A 16,506-nucleotide genomic window follows, 5' to 3' on the forward strand; every position below is an offset into this window, starting at 1 on the left:
ATGACATCATCGGGGATACTGTTCCTTATAACATTCAAAAACCAGTCGGAGAACACTTCAATCTCTCCGGTCACTCGATTACTGACCTGAGAGTGGCTATCCTTCAACAAAAAAACTTCAAAAACAGACTCCAATGAGACACGGCTGAATTGGAATTAATTTGCAAACTGGATACAATTAATTTAGGCTTGAATAGAGACTGGGAGTGGATGAGTCATTACATAAAGTAAAACTATTTCCCCATGTTATTTCTCCCCCCACCCCACCCCCCACTCTTCCTCAGACGTTCTTGTTAATTGCTGGAAATGGCCCACCTTGATTATCACCACAAAAGGTTTTCCTCCTTCCCCCTCTCCTTCCTGCTGGTAATAGCTCATCTTAAGTGATCACTCTCCTTACAGTGTGTATGATAAAACCCATTGTTTCATGTTCTCTGTGTGTGTACATAAATCTCCCCACTGTATTTTCCACCGAATGCATCCGATCAAGTGAGCTGTAGCTCACGAAAGCTTATGCTCCAATAAGTTTGTTAGTCTCTAAGGTGCCCTAAGTCCTCCTTTTCTTTCTGGGAAAGAGATTTCAGATTCTGAAGTGGTTTATGAAATCTGCAGCGTCTCGGCTCTCTCTACAACATCATTCCCGAGGGGCTGGTTGGAAAAATGACTTCATTCCCTACCACAACCCCATTCCTTGGGCATGACACCAGTCCTGCAGTCTGCTGGGCAGCAAAGCAGGAGAGCTGGCTTGGCTCCTGCATTCCCCTCCTCACTGGAGATGGAGTGTAGGTAAGGGGAAAAAATCACTGTCCCCAGTGTGCTTTTATTTCTCTGAATGGCTTTTTTTGCTTTGTACCCAGTGTGAGGGATCCAAGTGGGGGGAAAGATGCATCCAAGGCTAGGGGAGGCAGAGTCGCTGGACCAGATTCAGAGGTGGGTCTGATTCTAAGGGGTGGAACAGGCCCCTTGTCTCAGGTCCCCTCCGTGGGTAAGTGATGCCTCTTTGATCCACTCTTTGACACCTAACCTCCCCTGCCCTGCCACATCCCCCTTGAATCTGCCTGTGAGTTAATTCAATTCAACGTGAGAGACTTCACTGGCATGACCACTATTGCACAAGGGTAACAAAGAAACAGACCCCTTCAAGTCTCTGTCTGGGGTGGATCCAAGGCAGTGGGAATAAAGGTCAAAAACTGTGTTTGCTGCCAGTGTCGGCTGGTCGCTGCTGCCCATGCCTGATCTGGAGGCAGGTTCCTCAAGGGGTGATGCCCATCTCTACTGTCTCCCCAGCTGGGTGCCAGTTTTCCTTCTTCACGGTTTGATCAGATGGTTTTCGGGCTGCCTGATCCTTTGCGGGGGTCTCCTGGCCCTGGGGTAGAAAGGGTCCGGCAGTCCCGGTCTCTTGCTGTGCTTCGGCGGCTTGCCTTGCGTGCTGGGGGGGGGGGGGTGAAGGTGAATTACCCCAGGCCCGCCTCCCCTCGGGCGCTGGCCCCCGGCTCTTGGCATGGGGCTCAAGCCGGCGGGCCTGGGGCTGGGAGCAGGCCGAGGGCGGCCCGGGGCAGGGTTCGCCGCTGGAGCGCGGCTGGGCTGCGGCTTTTGTTGCCGGGCCCGGTTCCCCGCCGCGGGGGCGGAGCCTGCGAAGTTTGGGCTCCCGCTGCCCCTCGCCGGCGGCTGGGAGCGACGTCAGGGGCGCTGCGCTGCGCTCGGCGAGGGGTGCCCACGTGTGACCAGCTGAAACTAGTTCTGAAGACACAAAGGGAAGGAGCTGGGGAGCGCGGCGGCGGCGGCGGCGGGGCAGCGAGCGATCAACGCCCGGGAGCCGCGCGGAGACCGAGCGAAGCTCAGCGGCCGGACAAGTAAGTGCGGGGCCGCGGCGCGGGTGGCGAACGCGGGCTCAGCGTGGGCAGCAGCCCGGAGTCCCGGGCGGCCCCCGGGGCGATCCGGCCCCGGGGCAGGTTGCCGGGGAACATTGATCCGGGCGAGGGGAACCGGCAGATCCTCGCAGGGGCTGTCACCTGGCGGGCCCGCTGGGGCCACCGCGGTGCGTCTAGGAAATGGGGTGTCTGGAACCTGCTGCCCAGTGCCCTCCGCACAGAAAAGAGCCGCGCATGGCCGGCCGCCAGGACACCGCCCTGGGGGGCACCTTAGCAGTGCCTGGTGCCTCAGGGAGGCAGAACCCTGTCACTGACTCGCTGTGTGACCTGGGGCAAGTCCCTGCGCCGTGCCTCAGTTTCCCCACCCCTAACAAGGGGCTCGCGGGCCTTCCCTCGGGGAGGCGAAGGTGAAGTGCCTGCCCCTCTGGCCGGCTGGACTCAGGGTACCCCGGGCGACCGTGCCTCAGTGTCCAGCCCTGATCCCGTGGCTAGGACGCACCAAGCACATTCCCGGGGGGGGCGGCTCGCTCGGATCCGGCACCCCGACCCTCAGCTCTGGCTCGTGGCCCCTCTCCAGCCCGCAGCGGAAGGAGGCGAGGCGGCTCTTTCTCCCCGCGCTGGTGGGGCGGGGGGTCCCGCTGGGCGCCGAGCAGGCTGCGCTCCCCCTGCTGCGGAAGGAGGAGCAGCGCTAGAGCGGGACTCCGCCACACCAGGGCTTTCCAGGAGCCCCGCTCCGCAGGAAGAACCCCCCCGAGGCCAGGCTGCAGCCCAGTCTCACCCTCCTGCCCTGCTGTGACCCCCCCAACTCACCAGCATCTTGGGGGGGCGGGGGGCTCGGGGCCGGGACCCCCCCATCCCGAAGGCTCAGGGGTAGGCTGCTGGGGGCTCTGTTCTGTGTTAAATTCCAACCCCAGGCCTTGGGCTATCAGGCTGGCCCCAGGGGCTCCCTTGCTGGGCTGAGTTGAGGGCTGTGGGCATGGGAAGAGTGTGGGGCCCAGGGCAGTCCCTGCCGGCTCTGGGCACAACCCAGTTCTCACAGTCCCTGCAGCGCCTCCTCCCGCTCTACTGGCTGCGGCTGGCTGCCTGGTGTGTGCCTCCCATCCTCTCCAGCACCTGCACTGGCTCCCTGGCCTTTACTTGGGCCAGTGACAAATCACCTCCTTAAAACCGCCCATGGACGTCTCCAGTCAACCACCCAGACCTTGCCTCTCTCCTCTCTGTGATCCTCTAGACAGGCCTCCCCCACTCTGTCCCCTCACGTGCTCACCACGAGTTGTGCAAGAGCCCTCTTCTCTATACCACCTGGAGCAGCCTCCCCTCTCCTAACTCCCACTCTGGTAACACCCTCCCCCCCCCCGCGGATTCCTCCCCAGAGATGGCTAGCTGTGACCAGAGGTCTATATAGTGGCAGGCTCCCACTAGGTGCCTAGGTGAAAGGTAGATGGAGAAGAGGAGAGAGCTAAGAAATGAGGATCATGGGAGGCCCCAGCACTGGTGTCTTGAAAGGCAGGATCCGAAGCAGGGGAGGGAATCTAGCCCCACAGTGTGGAAGCTGCAGGAAGGCCAGGGAGCATGAGAAGGGAGCTACAGGTTAACTACAAGGAGGAGGGGGACAGCTTGGATAGTGAAGCTCAGACAGAAATGGCCCAGGAAGCTGTTGGGTGAGCAGGGAGTGCTGCTCTCCTGCACTTTGCTGAGAAGAGGAAGGGGAGAGAGCAGCAGAATGAGCTGGGAAAGGAGCTGCCCACCTGAGCAGTAATGGGGGAGCAGGAACCAAAGGGCACTAGAGGGAAGGGATGATTGGAAACTGGCTGTGCTGGAGGAGGCAGTGCTGTTATGGGTGTCCTTGTGAACTGGGGCCAGATAATAAAGAGAAGGCCGTGGATTCCTTTGCCAGGTGGTGGTTGGGGGAGAAAGTTCTCACCAGATTGGCAGCAGGAGCAGGAGAGGCAGGACTTTGGGGAGATTCTGGGAGGGCATCTGTAGAGTCTGTGAGTAGTCTCCTGGGGCTGGATGGCTATGGAGCTAGGGCACTGCCCGTGTCTGGATCTGCAGGGAAAGGTGAGGTCCTTGGGAAGGGGAGGTTGGGCTGTGGGGACAGTTCTCTGTGCAGGAGGAGGTGTTAGAGTGACCTGACAACGCAGGGGAGTGAGGAGAGCTGGGACACTTTCTGCTTCATTCTGCAAAATCCAAGGAAACCCGAGAACGGTGCCGCCCCATGTCCAGGGGAAAGGACTGAGCATAATTGGGGAGAAAACAGCCCATGGTGATACAGTCTCATACTACAGAGCAGCTGCCACCCAGTCCAAGGAGATGCTTAGGGGAGAGGAAGAAGGGGTCAAGGCAACAAGCCTGAGAGGGTGTGGAGGGAGAGGCCAGGGGGTGTTCAGAGGAAGAGAAAGGCTTGAAGACACCCAGAGGGATATGACTACTGAAGGGGAAGGATGTCGGGGAGGGGAGGAGAGGGAGGGTGGCGTCAGAGCAGGGAGCTGGTCTCAGCATGGTAGAGAAGGTCAGTGGCCTTCCCTGAAAGGGCCATAGGCAAGGAGCAGTGGGGCAGGGCAGATTTAGCAGGAGGTGCATGTGATGGATGGGTAGGCAGCCAGCCTCCCCAGTCTCCCTCCCTGCTGCAGCTTTAACCACAGACAGCCAGGCTCCTGCAAGCCAGGGCTGAAGGGGAGTCTGTGGAATGAATCAGCCCATCCCTGGTGATAGGGGGCAACGGGCAACCCGTCCTGACTCAGAATAGGCGTTTTTCCCTACCACGAAGGGCAGGTTGTCGTGGTCCCTGGAGAAAGCTGACTAACTCCAGACAGTTGTGCTCTCCCACTGGCCCCAGGGCATTAGGGTACCAGCCCCTTGTTACATATAAGGAGTCCATGGGGAAGGTTTAGCATCCCCTGCCCAGACTCCCTCCTGTACTGAGATCCTGGCAGGGAGGATGTGCTGCTCCCGCCCCTGGGGAGTAAGAGCTGCTCAGCTCTAGGGAAAGCACCAAGGTACCGAAGGGAGGGGGTGGTGGTTAACCCCCTTCTCCCCCTGCCCTGTGCTTCACAGACTTGGAGGCTCTGCTGTCTGACCCAGCTGCAGTGTGAGACAAGCAGAGGGGTCCCCATGTTGAAAGCAAGGGGTGCAGATAGGATTAGCAGCAAAGCGATGTCCCTCACTCCCTAGGGTCTCTCGGGACCTTTCCAGGCAGCAGCAACAGGAACCAGAGGTCTAGTGGCTGCAGAGGGAGCAGTCAGGTTTCGGGGGCAGGGAAGTATGCAGCTGCGCCTGCTTCAGGAATGGTAACCGCAGCTGGCATTGCCTGGCACAGAGTGCAGCTCAGATGGGGTCCCAAGACCCCTCATTATTATGTTTGGCATTTCGGATCCCATTCCAATATCACCCAGAGGGCTGAGCACGCACAGCCTGCTTGGGAGAGAGCAGGTATGGGGGATAGGGACCCTGGATTTGAACATCTGAGGAGCTGAACAAATGTAACCAGCCAGCAAGGGGGCAGGAGTCAGTTGCAAAAAGGACCAACAGTTTTGCAAGCACATTTCAAGTCATTTTCATCTGGAATTGGAGCCATCAGGGGGATTGAAATCATTGAAATTATTCTGAACATTTTTGATATTTAGTTCCCTCCCTTTCTCCACAGAATACAATAGGCTGAATAATGGCCAGAATTGATCTCCAAGGGTTGGGTTGGTTTTTCTTTTTTTTTTTTTCTTTCCAACTCGGGCACAGGGATGGAAAGTGACTTGCACAGCAACTCAGTAGTAGAGCTTGGCACAGAACCCAGGACTCCTTGCTCCTTAGGCCAGGGCTTTAGCCAATCCTGTCCATCCCCTGCCCTGTTTTTCTTGTCTGTCCTACACTTGTCTCTCACTGGGACAGCATTCTGAAACTAGTGTTAGCTGCTGCCCCTGCAAGGGGAGCTCAGCCACAGAGTTCTGGTAGGTCATGCTGAAATGAGGACTCTTGTTTTGTTTTTGGAACTGTTTCCTGGGGGTTTTGCTCACAGGCAAAGGACAGGGTAGTGCATCCTGCCTCCAGAAGTTGGAGGACATGCTTACTGTGCACCAGGGAGGGCAGTCATGCCAGTGTGGTATCCCAGCTGCAGAGGAGAAGGCTCTCGCACTGTACTGGGGAGAAGCTGTGGGACATAGCAGAAAGGACACTGGTACTAGAAGAGCAGAAGAAACAAGGAGACAAATTTCATGATGTAGAATGGACTAAATCCATGGAGAGTTTTAAAAGTAAGGACCGCCAGTTTGCAGTGAGCAGCCAGTGAAGAGGGCTGCAAGTATTGGAAGCCGGAGAGGAGGGAGCTGCATTAGCCCAGGCCAGAGGAGATGGGAATATCACCCTAAGCAGACTGGAGGCTGTGTTTACACAAGGTCACACTGTAGAAGTGGGCAGAGGATAGCCCAGGGCCAAGGCAGAAGCAGAGGTTACAGAGTGGAGGTGAATAGGAGAGTCTAAGTAAAAGGGGAGATAGTTTGAAGGTGCTGCTCTGAGGGCCCAGTAGGGAATTGGATAGGGCACTGTCTCTGGGGCAGTTCTTAGTTACCTTAGTCCCATCCACTCCCAGCAGGAGGTGCTGTAGAGAGCAGGGCAGCAGTGTTGGCTGTAGCGAGCTCCCAGCCTCTGCCTCTGGAAGGTGGGCGGTTCCGGCTCATTCTCAATGCTTGTCCTTGCAGCCCCTTTGAGGAGAGTTTGGTGGGAAGGGGCTTGAACTGTGTTCTGGCTGGCCCTGGGCTCCCCAGGATAATTCCCAGCTGAGGTGGGGAAAGCGGAAGGCAGCTCTCTTCCCCTCAGCTTTGCCTTCAATCAGCCGGGCTGTGTAATTCTCTGTGACAGTTCAATTCAGAGTGAAGCCGAGAGCTTCACAGCAACGGACACACAAAAGGTGAGTGCACTGGAGCCTGAATAATGAACGGAGCTGCTTTCCCCAGCGTGCTGCCGGGGTGACCATGTGGGGGAAGGGAGCGAAAGTTGACCCGCTGTTTCTCCCCCCACACTGCACCCAGTGTGTTCCCTCCTGTAACAGACCTGTAGGGAGGGTCTCACACAGCAGGGGCAGTTGATTCACTGGAGCCAGGGTGGGTGTGCTGCCATCACACTGGGGAGCTGCCTAGTCAGAAGCAACAGTGAGAAGGGGTGTGCCATGTTTCCCTGGTTTACTGGGGCTTGTAGGTTGGGGGAAAGGGGCCGACAAGTGAATAGCCTGGCAATGCACTTGGTACAGGGCAGAAGATGAAGCCAAGCAGAGCTGCGCCCCCTGCATATGGACCTAGTGGGGAGCATCACATCTGCAAATGCATTGGTTCCAAGCAGCTGTAACCTTAATGCTCAGCTAGTCTAATCTCCTCCCCTCCGAGTACCCAGATTTCACCAGCTTCCTGGGTTGATAGTTGCCATTCCCTGTATCCCTATATGTTTTCTCCCTCTTCTGCACAAGCTGCCTGGGACCTGTCCCCTCCTGTTTAAGCTCCAAGTCTGGGTGAGGTGTACAGGATTTGTAATGGAAAGACTGGGGCCTGGCCTTCCAGAATGGGACAAAGTCTGGTGTGGGAGGTATGGTCCTCTCCCCTTTGATCTCTGCTGTATTTGAGATGCTGTGGACCCACAAATCCAGCTGGCTCAGCACCTCTAAGAATCAGGCATCACTTTGGAAAATGGGGCTGTTAATGACACAATTTCCAGGGCAACTTCTGCTTGACACCCCTTCCCCCTTACCCCATCTCTTCAATCAGAATGATGCCTCATGCTAAAAAAGCATCGTGAGCAGTAGCTTAGTGCAGTCCCTGCTGCTTTGATCTTTCTGCCAGCTGGGAGCCGGGGCTTCAGTTGCAACCTGTCTGGCTCCCCATGGTGGTGAAGTTGTACCTATTTATTTTAATGTGCATGTTACCCTCTGGCATTGCCACCCACCAACCCCTTGGTATTGGCCCTTCGTGGGTGTGGGGGAAGTTGGCATTGTCACTGGCCGTACCAGCTCAATGTGTCTATTGCTGTCCTTCACTGAACTGCCACCAATGGGGAAAACATCAGAGGAATTCTCGTTGGTCATGAGAAGAGCAGGTGAAAAGCTGTTGCCAATCCCCCCCACTGCCAGGATCTGGCACTGCTCTGCCAGGGCCCTTTGTTCACACCCACAATGCTGCGGGATCGATCTCCTGGAGCTATGAGGAGGGGACAGATGCATTGATGTCAGCAGCAGCTCAGACCCCACCAAAGAAGGGACAGCTTTCTGCAGAACGGCTCTAGAGAAGGCTCCAGAACCAGATTTCAAACCTGTCAGATGCAGGGGCATCTGGGCTTAGAGTTCAGTTTACAGTGGAAACAGGTGAGCTGGGGAATTCTGAGTCTGGATTCTGTGTCCCACCGTCCAGGTCTCTGATTTGGGGTTGGACCCATTTCTAGCCACCTTATTTACTGTAAACTAACAGGGTGTAGTGAATGGGGGGAGAGTCAAGTCACTGACCTGCCCATGCAGGGACACTGTGCCTCTGACTGCAACCCTGGCCAGGGGCCCTCTCAGAGAAGTCAGCAGGTGTGAATCTGAAGTAGAAACTAAGTCAACTTAACAAATGTACCCACTGCTCAATAGTGCAACATATGCACGGTCCCAGTGTGCACATACTCCGTGCATACACACTCCCCCATTATGCATCCACAGATGAATGACACACACACTCTCCCACTGTGCACAAGTTCCTCCATTGCACATTCAAACACAGAGGCATGTGCACGCACACATATAACACTGACAGACCTCGGTCGCTGGTGGGCAGGATCGAACCTGGGACCTCTGAAGGTTAGTGCATGAGCCTCTACTGCATGAGCTAAAAGCCAACTAGTTGTTAGCTAAGGCTGTAGAGCAGACTCATTTTATCTCTCTTTAAGTGGTCTCAGTGCCACTACATGGGACAGAACGCCACACCCAGGAAATGTGTGTGTTACACGTGCACAACTCCTACTTCCATTTCTCCCCCTTCCCCCCCATCCCCCTCCGACTGGCCTTCTGCATTCATGGTCCCTTTGTGGCCATATGGTAATGGGCTGACATTAAGGGAGCCAGCAGGGGGAGCAGCTTCACTTCTAAAGCTCCACATGAGCTCCACATTGTGTGGGTTTTTTTTAATCTTCTGTTTTAGTCCTCAAAAACCGATGGTCGTGGTTTTTTTCTGCCCTGGATTCTTTTGGAGCCGGATAAAGGTTCCATGGCAGCTGCCGTCCCCATAACGTTGGGAATCTTTGGCGTGGGCGAGGTGGCCTGCTGGGCGCTGGATAAAAGAGGCACTGGGAAATGTGGGCATGGAAGGGGGCTGGGGAATCACTGGGGATGGGGAGTAGGGAGCAGGGCCTCATTACTGCCAGCAGGCAAACAGGACAAACAGCTTTCCAAGGGCTGGAGCAGCACAAATCCCACCCTTGGGCGGATTGGCTTTTCCAGCCTTCTCTTGGCTGCTCCTGGTTTGAAGCTGGGGGTGGGGATTGTGATGTTAATGTGCTGACCCACATCCTGTACCAAGAGGCCTGAGCCCTCTTCTCATCCTGATACTCACCGGAAGGGGTCCCACCAGCAGAGGGGGGACAGAGAAGGTAACTCCAGAGAAGCTGAAAAGCGGGGCCCAATCCTGCACTTTCCCACCACCGTATGTCAATGGGAGCTGGGTGGGGGTGGGAAAGGATCAGGCCCAAGTGTTGTGCAGAGCTAAGGGCCTTCTCTAAGTTGCACACAGGGCCTGGTTTTTCACATGGCTACAGCAGAGCCTGTAGAGCCCAAGAGAAGAGGTCAGGAGTCCAGCCACTTCCACAGCGAAACTCGACCCTCTGTACACAGAGGCATATAAAGATAGTTATAGCTTTGTGATCATCCATGATCCTTTCAGGGTGGGCTCTGCATGTGGCTGTGAGTTGCTTCCTCACCAGGCTGGTGTGGACAAGCTTTGGCTGGTGCCTTTGGCTTCCCCCTCCTTTTCACTCTCTGGTCTTCTTCACCTGGAAACCAGCTAGGGTTGCCAGTTGTGGTTAGATGTATTCCTGGAGGTTTTGTCATGTGACATAATCTTGAATTAACAATTAATCTTCAACTTCTGGAGTCTCCAAGACTATCCTGGAGGGTTGGCAACTTAAAACCAGAGTCTGCTTACATCTGGCTGGTGACATGCCCATTCAGATGTGCCTTCCTAGCTAGTTCAGGGAGGAGGCGACTGCCTTTTGATGTGGGCAAGACCTTGGGATTCCCAATGGTTTGTCTGCATTTAGCATATGAAGGCCTTCCCCTCCCCCTGCCTGCCCTCCCCCACCCAGGCTCTTCTCCACTAGGAGCTGACTTTCCTCTTTGTTTGTGCCTGTGGAACCCTGAAAGTCAAATCCCCTCAGGCCCCCTGCTCCTGGTCAAGGTGGGGCTGGGGTGGCAGCATTTAGACTACACTGAGTTCCCAGAGGGAGAGGCATATAGTTGTGAGGTAGGAACATGCATGCTGGACCCACTGCCTCATACCCGGAGGCCCAGTATTGAGGCCAGCAGCAGGATAAAAGGGGCTGAGCTGCTGGAACACCCCAGTCCCTGGGCAGCTCATTACTGGGAGGGGGGCTCCCCCTCCTCACACACCGAGCTAGAGGGCTGGGCTGGACAGGGTGTCTGGGGTCACCTTATCCATCCCTCACTCTGTAATGGGAAGGATGCACCCCTCCTTCCTTCATGCACCTCTGTAACCAGAGGTAGCTTCTATTTAAATATGGCTGCAGCCACCCCACTATGAGCACTGACCATCCAACTTGGAAGGGGAGGATTGGGGTGGGAGCTGGATTGCAACATGGACTCTCTGCAGCATCTGTCTATGTCTGAATGTCCCACACCCTGGAGGGCTTGTAAGTTGGGGGCGCACACAGACGGGGGAGTCTAGCCCTGTCACACTCACTGTTTGTTGGTCTCTGGTGGGAAGCCAGCCTCACTTCCCTCCAGACTACAATGGCTGTCTGTGTCCTAGCCCTGTCCCTGAGCCTGGCTTAGGAGTCCCCCGAATCCTGCAGCTAGGTGAGACTCCCACTTGACATACACAGCCCTAGAAAGGGCCCTGGCCCCCTTCTGCTAGGCCAGGCCAAGCATTGGGGCTGGTGGAGCTCAGAGTGGTAGCCTCTCCCCCATTTCCTGACCCTTGGTCCCTCCTCTAGCCCTGGGCTTTGCCTAGGGAAGAGAGATCTCAGCTCAGAGTTTGGGGCTGCACATGTTTCCAGCTCTGTCCTGCAGAGGAGGCTGCACAGCCCCAAGCCAGAGGAACTGAAATCCCTGGGACCTGGGCCACCATGAGCCCAGAAGAGTGACTCAGACACCCTCCCCTGAGCCCACGCAATCCTGCCCATCAGTTCCAGAACCCTCTTTCTCTCCCCACCATCAGCCCCATGTCCTGCTCCTCACATGTGCCATCCCTCACACTGGGTCTTCCCTCTCAGTGCACAGGCTTGGCTCTCTGTGCTGATATATTTCACTTCTTCCGCGCAGAATGCAGATCCGTGGATTCTTCCTCCTCCTGGTGCTGATCCTCATGGCTGCAGCCTCTGAGGCTGGTAAAAACAAGAAAGGTGAGGGGAAAACTCATGGCTGCTTAGGAAGAGAACTCGTCCCTCATCCTCTGCTCTGTGGGGCTGGTTGTGGGTGGGGTCAGGGGATGTTCATGTCTCTGGCTGCAAGTGAGGGAGGGCAGAGCACCTGTCTATGGGACCAGCTGCAGTCGGAGTGACTGCCTGCTCCCTCCTCTGCACTGCAGACAAGGTGAAGAAGAACGGCTCTGAGTGTGAGGATTGGCGCTGGGGGCCTTGCACCCCAAACAGCAAAGACTGTGGTGTGGGCTACCGCGAGGGGACCTGCAAGGAGGAGACTAAGAGACTCAAGTGCAAGATCCCCTGCAACTGGAAGAAGGAGTTTGGAGGTGAGTGCACAGCCCCATCCCAGAGACTCTCACCAGGCTCAAAGGGCAACCAGGTGCCACCAGCTTCCCTTGGCTGTGGGAAACTGGCAGGACTTTTGTCCAAAAGCTGGCATCTTTATGGTTATTGTCCTGTTAACATATGGGAGCCCCAACATTACCCTTCTCAGGACCTACAAGCAACCAGCCAGGAGCCCAAGTGTGCACCTATGACCTCACCTTCCACTTCCTTGCACACAATGTGCTAATGTATCTGTGTGTCATATAGAGCCTGCATGTCCTGGTTTGCAATGGTCTGGTCTGGCCATTCCTACCTGGCAGAGGATTGCATGGTGGACATGTAGTCTCTGCAGACCACACCTTTGTTAAAAGCTGGGATGGCCACAAGCTGCACAGTGAACACTCCTGGGTTCAGCACATCTCCTGTGAGATAGGGTCTCTTTCCCTGCCAAAGGGAAAAGAGCAGTGCATTGTAGGTGCACTGCAATGGAAGAAAGGCTAGACGCAAGTCAGGTTAGCTCTGCCATAGGAGCAGTAGCCATTGCTGAGCTCTCCACTTCCCAGAGAATGTAGGGCACCTAGTCAAACAAATTTACTACAGGGGAAGGGGCAGGCTGAAATGAGCAGAGACTAATCCTTGCTGGAGGGTTCCAAATTCAGCTACTGCTGTTGGACTCCATTTGGGAGGGCCCTTGCATTAAAGGTTCGGCAGGCCACATTAGGCCCTTGGTGTCACCTAGGGATATCAGGCTGTATGGGCCATTGATCTGCCCCAGTGCAGCAGGGGCAGGTTAAATAGACCAGTGGTCTGATGCAGAACCGGACAGTCTGACCCAGTAGTACCACACAACTGATCTTTGCTTTACACTTGCCCAGCTTGTGAGTCCTGCTTCCCTTCCCAGAAGTTCAGCCCTGGCGACCCCTGAGCTTTTCTTGTCAAGCCCCCTCTGAAATTATATGCTAGCTGGTGCTGCAATCTTCAAAGTTTGAGCTGCCCTCCAGCTGCCGAGCTGCCTCACCATTTGGGTATCAGGCTTTTTGGAATGGCCTGTTTGTTGAGGCAAACCCATGAAGAACAGAGTTCAGGTGTCAAGTCTCCATGAGGGAGCATGATGTTGCATCCGTGTGACACGGGGCAGTAGTGGACCCACATACTGCATGTAGCCAGGTGCTGTTCACTCAAGTGGGATGACCCAATGCCTTGCAGGGCCTGAAGAGGCAGTGTGATTGCTAGCTGGAGCAATGTGAATGCAATACCAGGCTGTCCGATCGAGCAGCATGAACATTGTTTGGCCACCAGTCCAATACTGTTCCCGGGGCTCCTAACGGGCTGCCATTTACTCTGGTCCCGGTATAGAACTAATGGCTCCAACCTCTCTTCCAGCTGACTGCAAGTACAAGTTTGAGAGCTGGGGCGGGTGCGATACTGCTACTGGTCTAAAGGCCCGTTCAGGCACCCTGAAGAAAGCCCTGTACAATGCCGAGTGTCAGGAGACCATTCAAGTGACCAAGCCCTGTTCTCCCAAGACCAAGTCAAAATCCAAAGGTCAGTCCCCACCACTAGAAATCCTTATCCCACCTCTGTGTGGGAAGAGCTGTTGTATGTCAGGTGCATGACATATTCAAGAGGAATGCAGCCATCTAAGCTGGTCTGTCTGGATTGTACTTCCAAGGACAGCGTGGTGTGCAGAGTGGTGCTGGTGATTCATTAGGAAGGACTCTGAGTCAGTACTGACCCTGTGTGCTAGCAGGGTCTGTGGAGCTCTCTGCAAATGCAAGAGTAATCTGTTGGAGGAAACAAAACGCTGAGGTCCTGGATATATGGTCTCCTTAAGACCCTGGTTCTTTTCACAAGAGCTGGGTTGTTAACTCTACCTTGGTAAAATTCCTATTTGGATCATTACATTCCACAAGGCTCAAAATCCCACTACAGGAGTCTTTAGGTGAATTCCTGTCTCCACTGGCAAAACACCCATGGACTTCAGTAGAGCCAGGATTTCACCCTCTCTCGCTCCCTTACATAACTGGTGTGTTGCATCGCAGTGAACCCTATAGAGACTTGCATTTCAATGGGGCTTAAGCAATTTCTGCTTATAAAATCTGAGAGGCATTTTGGGATCCTTCAAGGTGTGAAAGGCCCCCAGTCCATTCTCACTGCTGGTCATTAAAGGGTCTTGATACAGTTTGATTGTGCCCACTGGAGTCAAAGCTGTAGCTGGTAACTGCCAGCTGTGCTTGCCATCTACTTTCAAGTGCAAAACAGTGTATATAGATTCCTGAGCTGGTACTCCAATGCCTGGGCAGGCCTCACTCTATGATTGTGACAGGACATGACCAGTTGTTGGAGGTTCTCCCCTGCTATTGCCATTCCAGCCTTACCTAGTCACTACACCCGTAAAACACAACTGAGTTTAGTGCAAATAATATGGTGCCTCCTGGTATGTCAAAGGACAAGAGGTCTGGGTGATCCACCAGCAGATGGTAGCACTACATGGGATGGCAAGCATTGTACCCACGGAGCAGACACTTTACAGGCAAGTGCACTGACTAGCAGGGTTCACCCTCCCTTGGTCCTGGCTGGATTCACTGCAGCTGCCTGGCCTATGTGCCACTGCAGCCAAAACCCAAGCCAGTGGCGTGCAGGCAGCTTTGTAACCGGTGAGCTACAGACATACTGAAGTGACTTCTCCAGATATTGCGGGGTCGGTAAGGCAGCAGATGGGGGCGTCCCGCAGATGCACTAACTCATATCTTGTTCCATTGTTCCAAACAGCCAGGAAAGGGAAGGGGAAGGACTAGAAGGGACGGGCTGACCCTCCTGTCTCCTAGACACGGTGCCTGAACCCATCTGGACATACACCACTCGGCGCTGCAGCATGGCCCCCCCGCTCGGCAATGTTTTGCCAAATTCCATTCTTCCTCCTCCCCCAACTTCATCCTTAACTGTGATGCCTTTTTTAATCACTAGTTGTGTAGAGACCAAATCCGCCCTCACCTGAAGGAGGTGCTGTTTACCTTCCCCATACCTACTCTGTGCCACTGTCTGGTGCCTTTTTTGGACCCTAGTGTTCCCTTCTCTGCTTCTGTTTTCAGCTATTCAGTGCGATGTGCGTGGGGCGCTCTGGGCTGGGAGCAGCTGGAGCCCTTCACGTTTTTGGACCCTTTGCTGGAGCTAAGTGGCCTTTGGCACATCTCTGGGAAGCTTGTGACCCGTCTGAGTCACAGTGGTGCTTTAAGGAAAAAGAAAAGCGAACCAGTGAACTAGCAAGTGACCCAGTCACAGAGGGCAGGGATGATGAGAGCAGGAAGGAATGAGCCCCAGTACCCTGCTGGGCTCACGTGCAATGGAAACATTTGGAGATGTCTCGTTATTTCTGGTTTCCTTGACTTTGCAAGAGGCACAATGTGTGCCTCCCAGCAGTGGTCTGCTGTGTGCCTCTAGCCTCCCCCACTTCACCTGCATTTGCTCACAAATTGTTCACCCAAGGACTGGCCTCTTTGGTCAGGGTGACCCCTTCCTGCTGCCTGCTTTTCCACCAGCAGATGCAAACCCAAGGATCCTGCAGCAACCAGGAAAAAAATCTCTCCCAGGTTCATGGGCCTTTCCCTTTTCTCTTCCTTTCCCTTCTGTTTCTTCTAATCCGTGTCTGTGCTGGGCCACTGTGGCCTCTCCCTGCTTTCTGCTCTCACACAGGTGTTGGGCCAGCCCGCACTACTTTTGGATTTTTTTTTTCTTTTCCAATAAAAGTCTTTAAAAAAACAAACCCACCTCTAGTACCATATTCTGCTTCGGTGCTGCGAACTCTGCCATGGTGCCAGCCAGGAGAGGCTGTGACATACTAGCTGCAGTGACGGTTACCGCTGGATCAGTCCAGTGGCTGCTGCCTAGCCTGGAAGGTTAGCCAGGGCTCCACTGGGGTGATTGGGCCAGGTCTCTGTTAAACTGAGCATGACTTACTTGAAATGAATAAGCCAATAACTGGGTAGGAAAGGGCAAGCAGAACAAGAATTTCTGGTAGGCCGACATCAAGCTGCTATAGCTACCTTTGGCACTGCAGCTCTTGGTCTCTACCCATGGGCATGCTGGAAGCAAAGCTTCTACATGCGATTAAAGAGGGAAAGGTACGGAAAACCAGGCAGTTACCAAGGGAGGTGGGCTTGGTTGCAGTTTATGGTGCCAGACTATTACTTGTTATATTGGAGAAGGGTTCAAAAGGTTTTCTGGCTTGGCTAAGCATTGGAACAAATCCCCCACCTCCCAACCTTGGGGAGAAGCATGAGCTGGCTGGAGTTTACCCTGAGCTCCATATACTCAGGAACTCTTGAAGAATTTAGATCGTGATTGGAGGACGTGAGTAACTCAGGCAGAGGTTATGGGTCTATTACAGGAGTGGGTGCGTAGGGTTCTGTGGCCTATGAAGGGCAAGAGGTCAGATTCGATGATCATGCTGGTCTATGCATCTATGAATGCTGTCTGAGCTTTGTGCTAAGCTGGTAACCTCCCGGCACCCTGACAGGGGCCCTTAAAGCTTTCACAAGCCAGGGGACGGGTCCAGGGTTCAGACTGGTTTTTCACAGGCACATGGAACAGTGAAGTTCCTTCTCTGATTGGACGGAACCAGCTGGGTTACAGTGATGGACTCCCACCTCCCCAGTCCCGCAAGTGATTAGTTATGGGACTAAACCACAAGAGGGCACCCACTACTA

At 54.7% G+C, this 16,506-nt stretch overlaps 1 protein-coding gene across 1 annotated transcript; it reads left to right on the top strand.

Moving 5' to 3' along the window:
• Positions 1 to 1,557: 1,557 nt before the first annotated feature.
• On the top strand, positions 1,558 to 15,563 carry MDK (midkine). The gene is made up of 5 exons (XM_038407021.2): positions 1,558 to 1,852; positions 11,376 to 11,455; positions 11,641 to 11,802; positions 13,184 to 13,345; positions 14,573 to 15,563. Exons 2-5 carry the CDS (start codon positions 11,377 to 11,379, stop codon positions 14,596 to 14,598), a joined length of 429 nt encoding a protein of 142 aa, XP_038262949.1. The 5' UTR covers positions 1,558 to 1,852; position 11,376; the 3' UTR covers positions 14,599 to 15,563.
• The last annotated feature ends 943 nt before the right edge of the window (positions 15,564 to 16,506 follow it).

The sequence above is a fragment of the Dermochelys coriacea genome, chromosome 6, assembly GCF_009764565.3.
Source record: "Dermochelys coriacea isolate rDerCor1 chromosome 6, rDerCor1.pri.v4, whole genome shotgun sequence".
Classification (NCBI taxonomy): domain Eukaryota; kingdom Metazoa; phylum Chordata; order Testudines; family Dermochelyidae; genus Dermochelys; species Dermochelys coriacea.

Bases quoted from the DNA above. Each gene is read 5' to 3' on its own strand.
- MDK (XM_038407021.2), top strand. From the start codon at position 11,377: ATGCAGATCCGTGGATTCTTCCTCCTCCTGGTGCTGATCCTCATGGCT. The intron at 11,456-11,640 runs GTGAGGGGAAAA...TCTGCACTGCAG, and splicing joins GGCTGGTAAAAACAAGAAAG to ACAAGGTGAAGAAGAACGGC. The intron at 13,346-14,572 runs GTCAGTCCCCAC...TGTTCCAAACAG, and splicing joins GACCAAGTCAAAATCCAAAG to CCAGGAAAGGGAAGGGGAAG.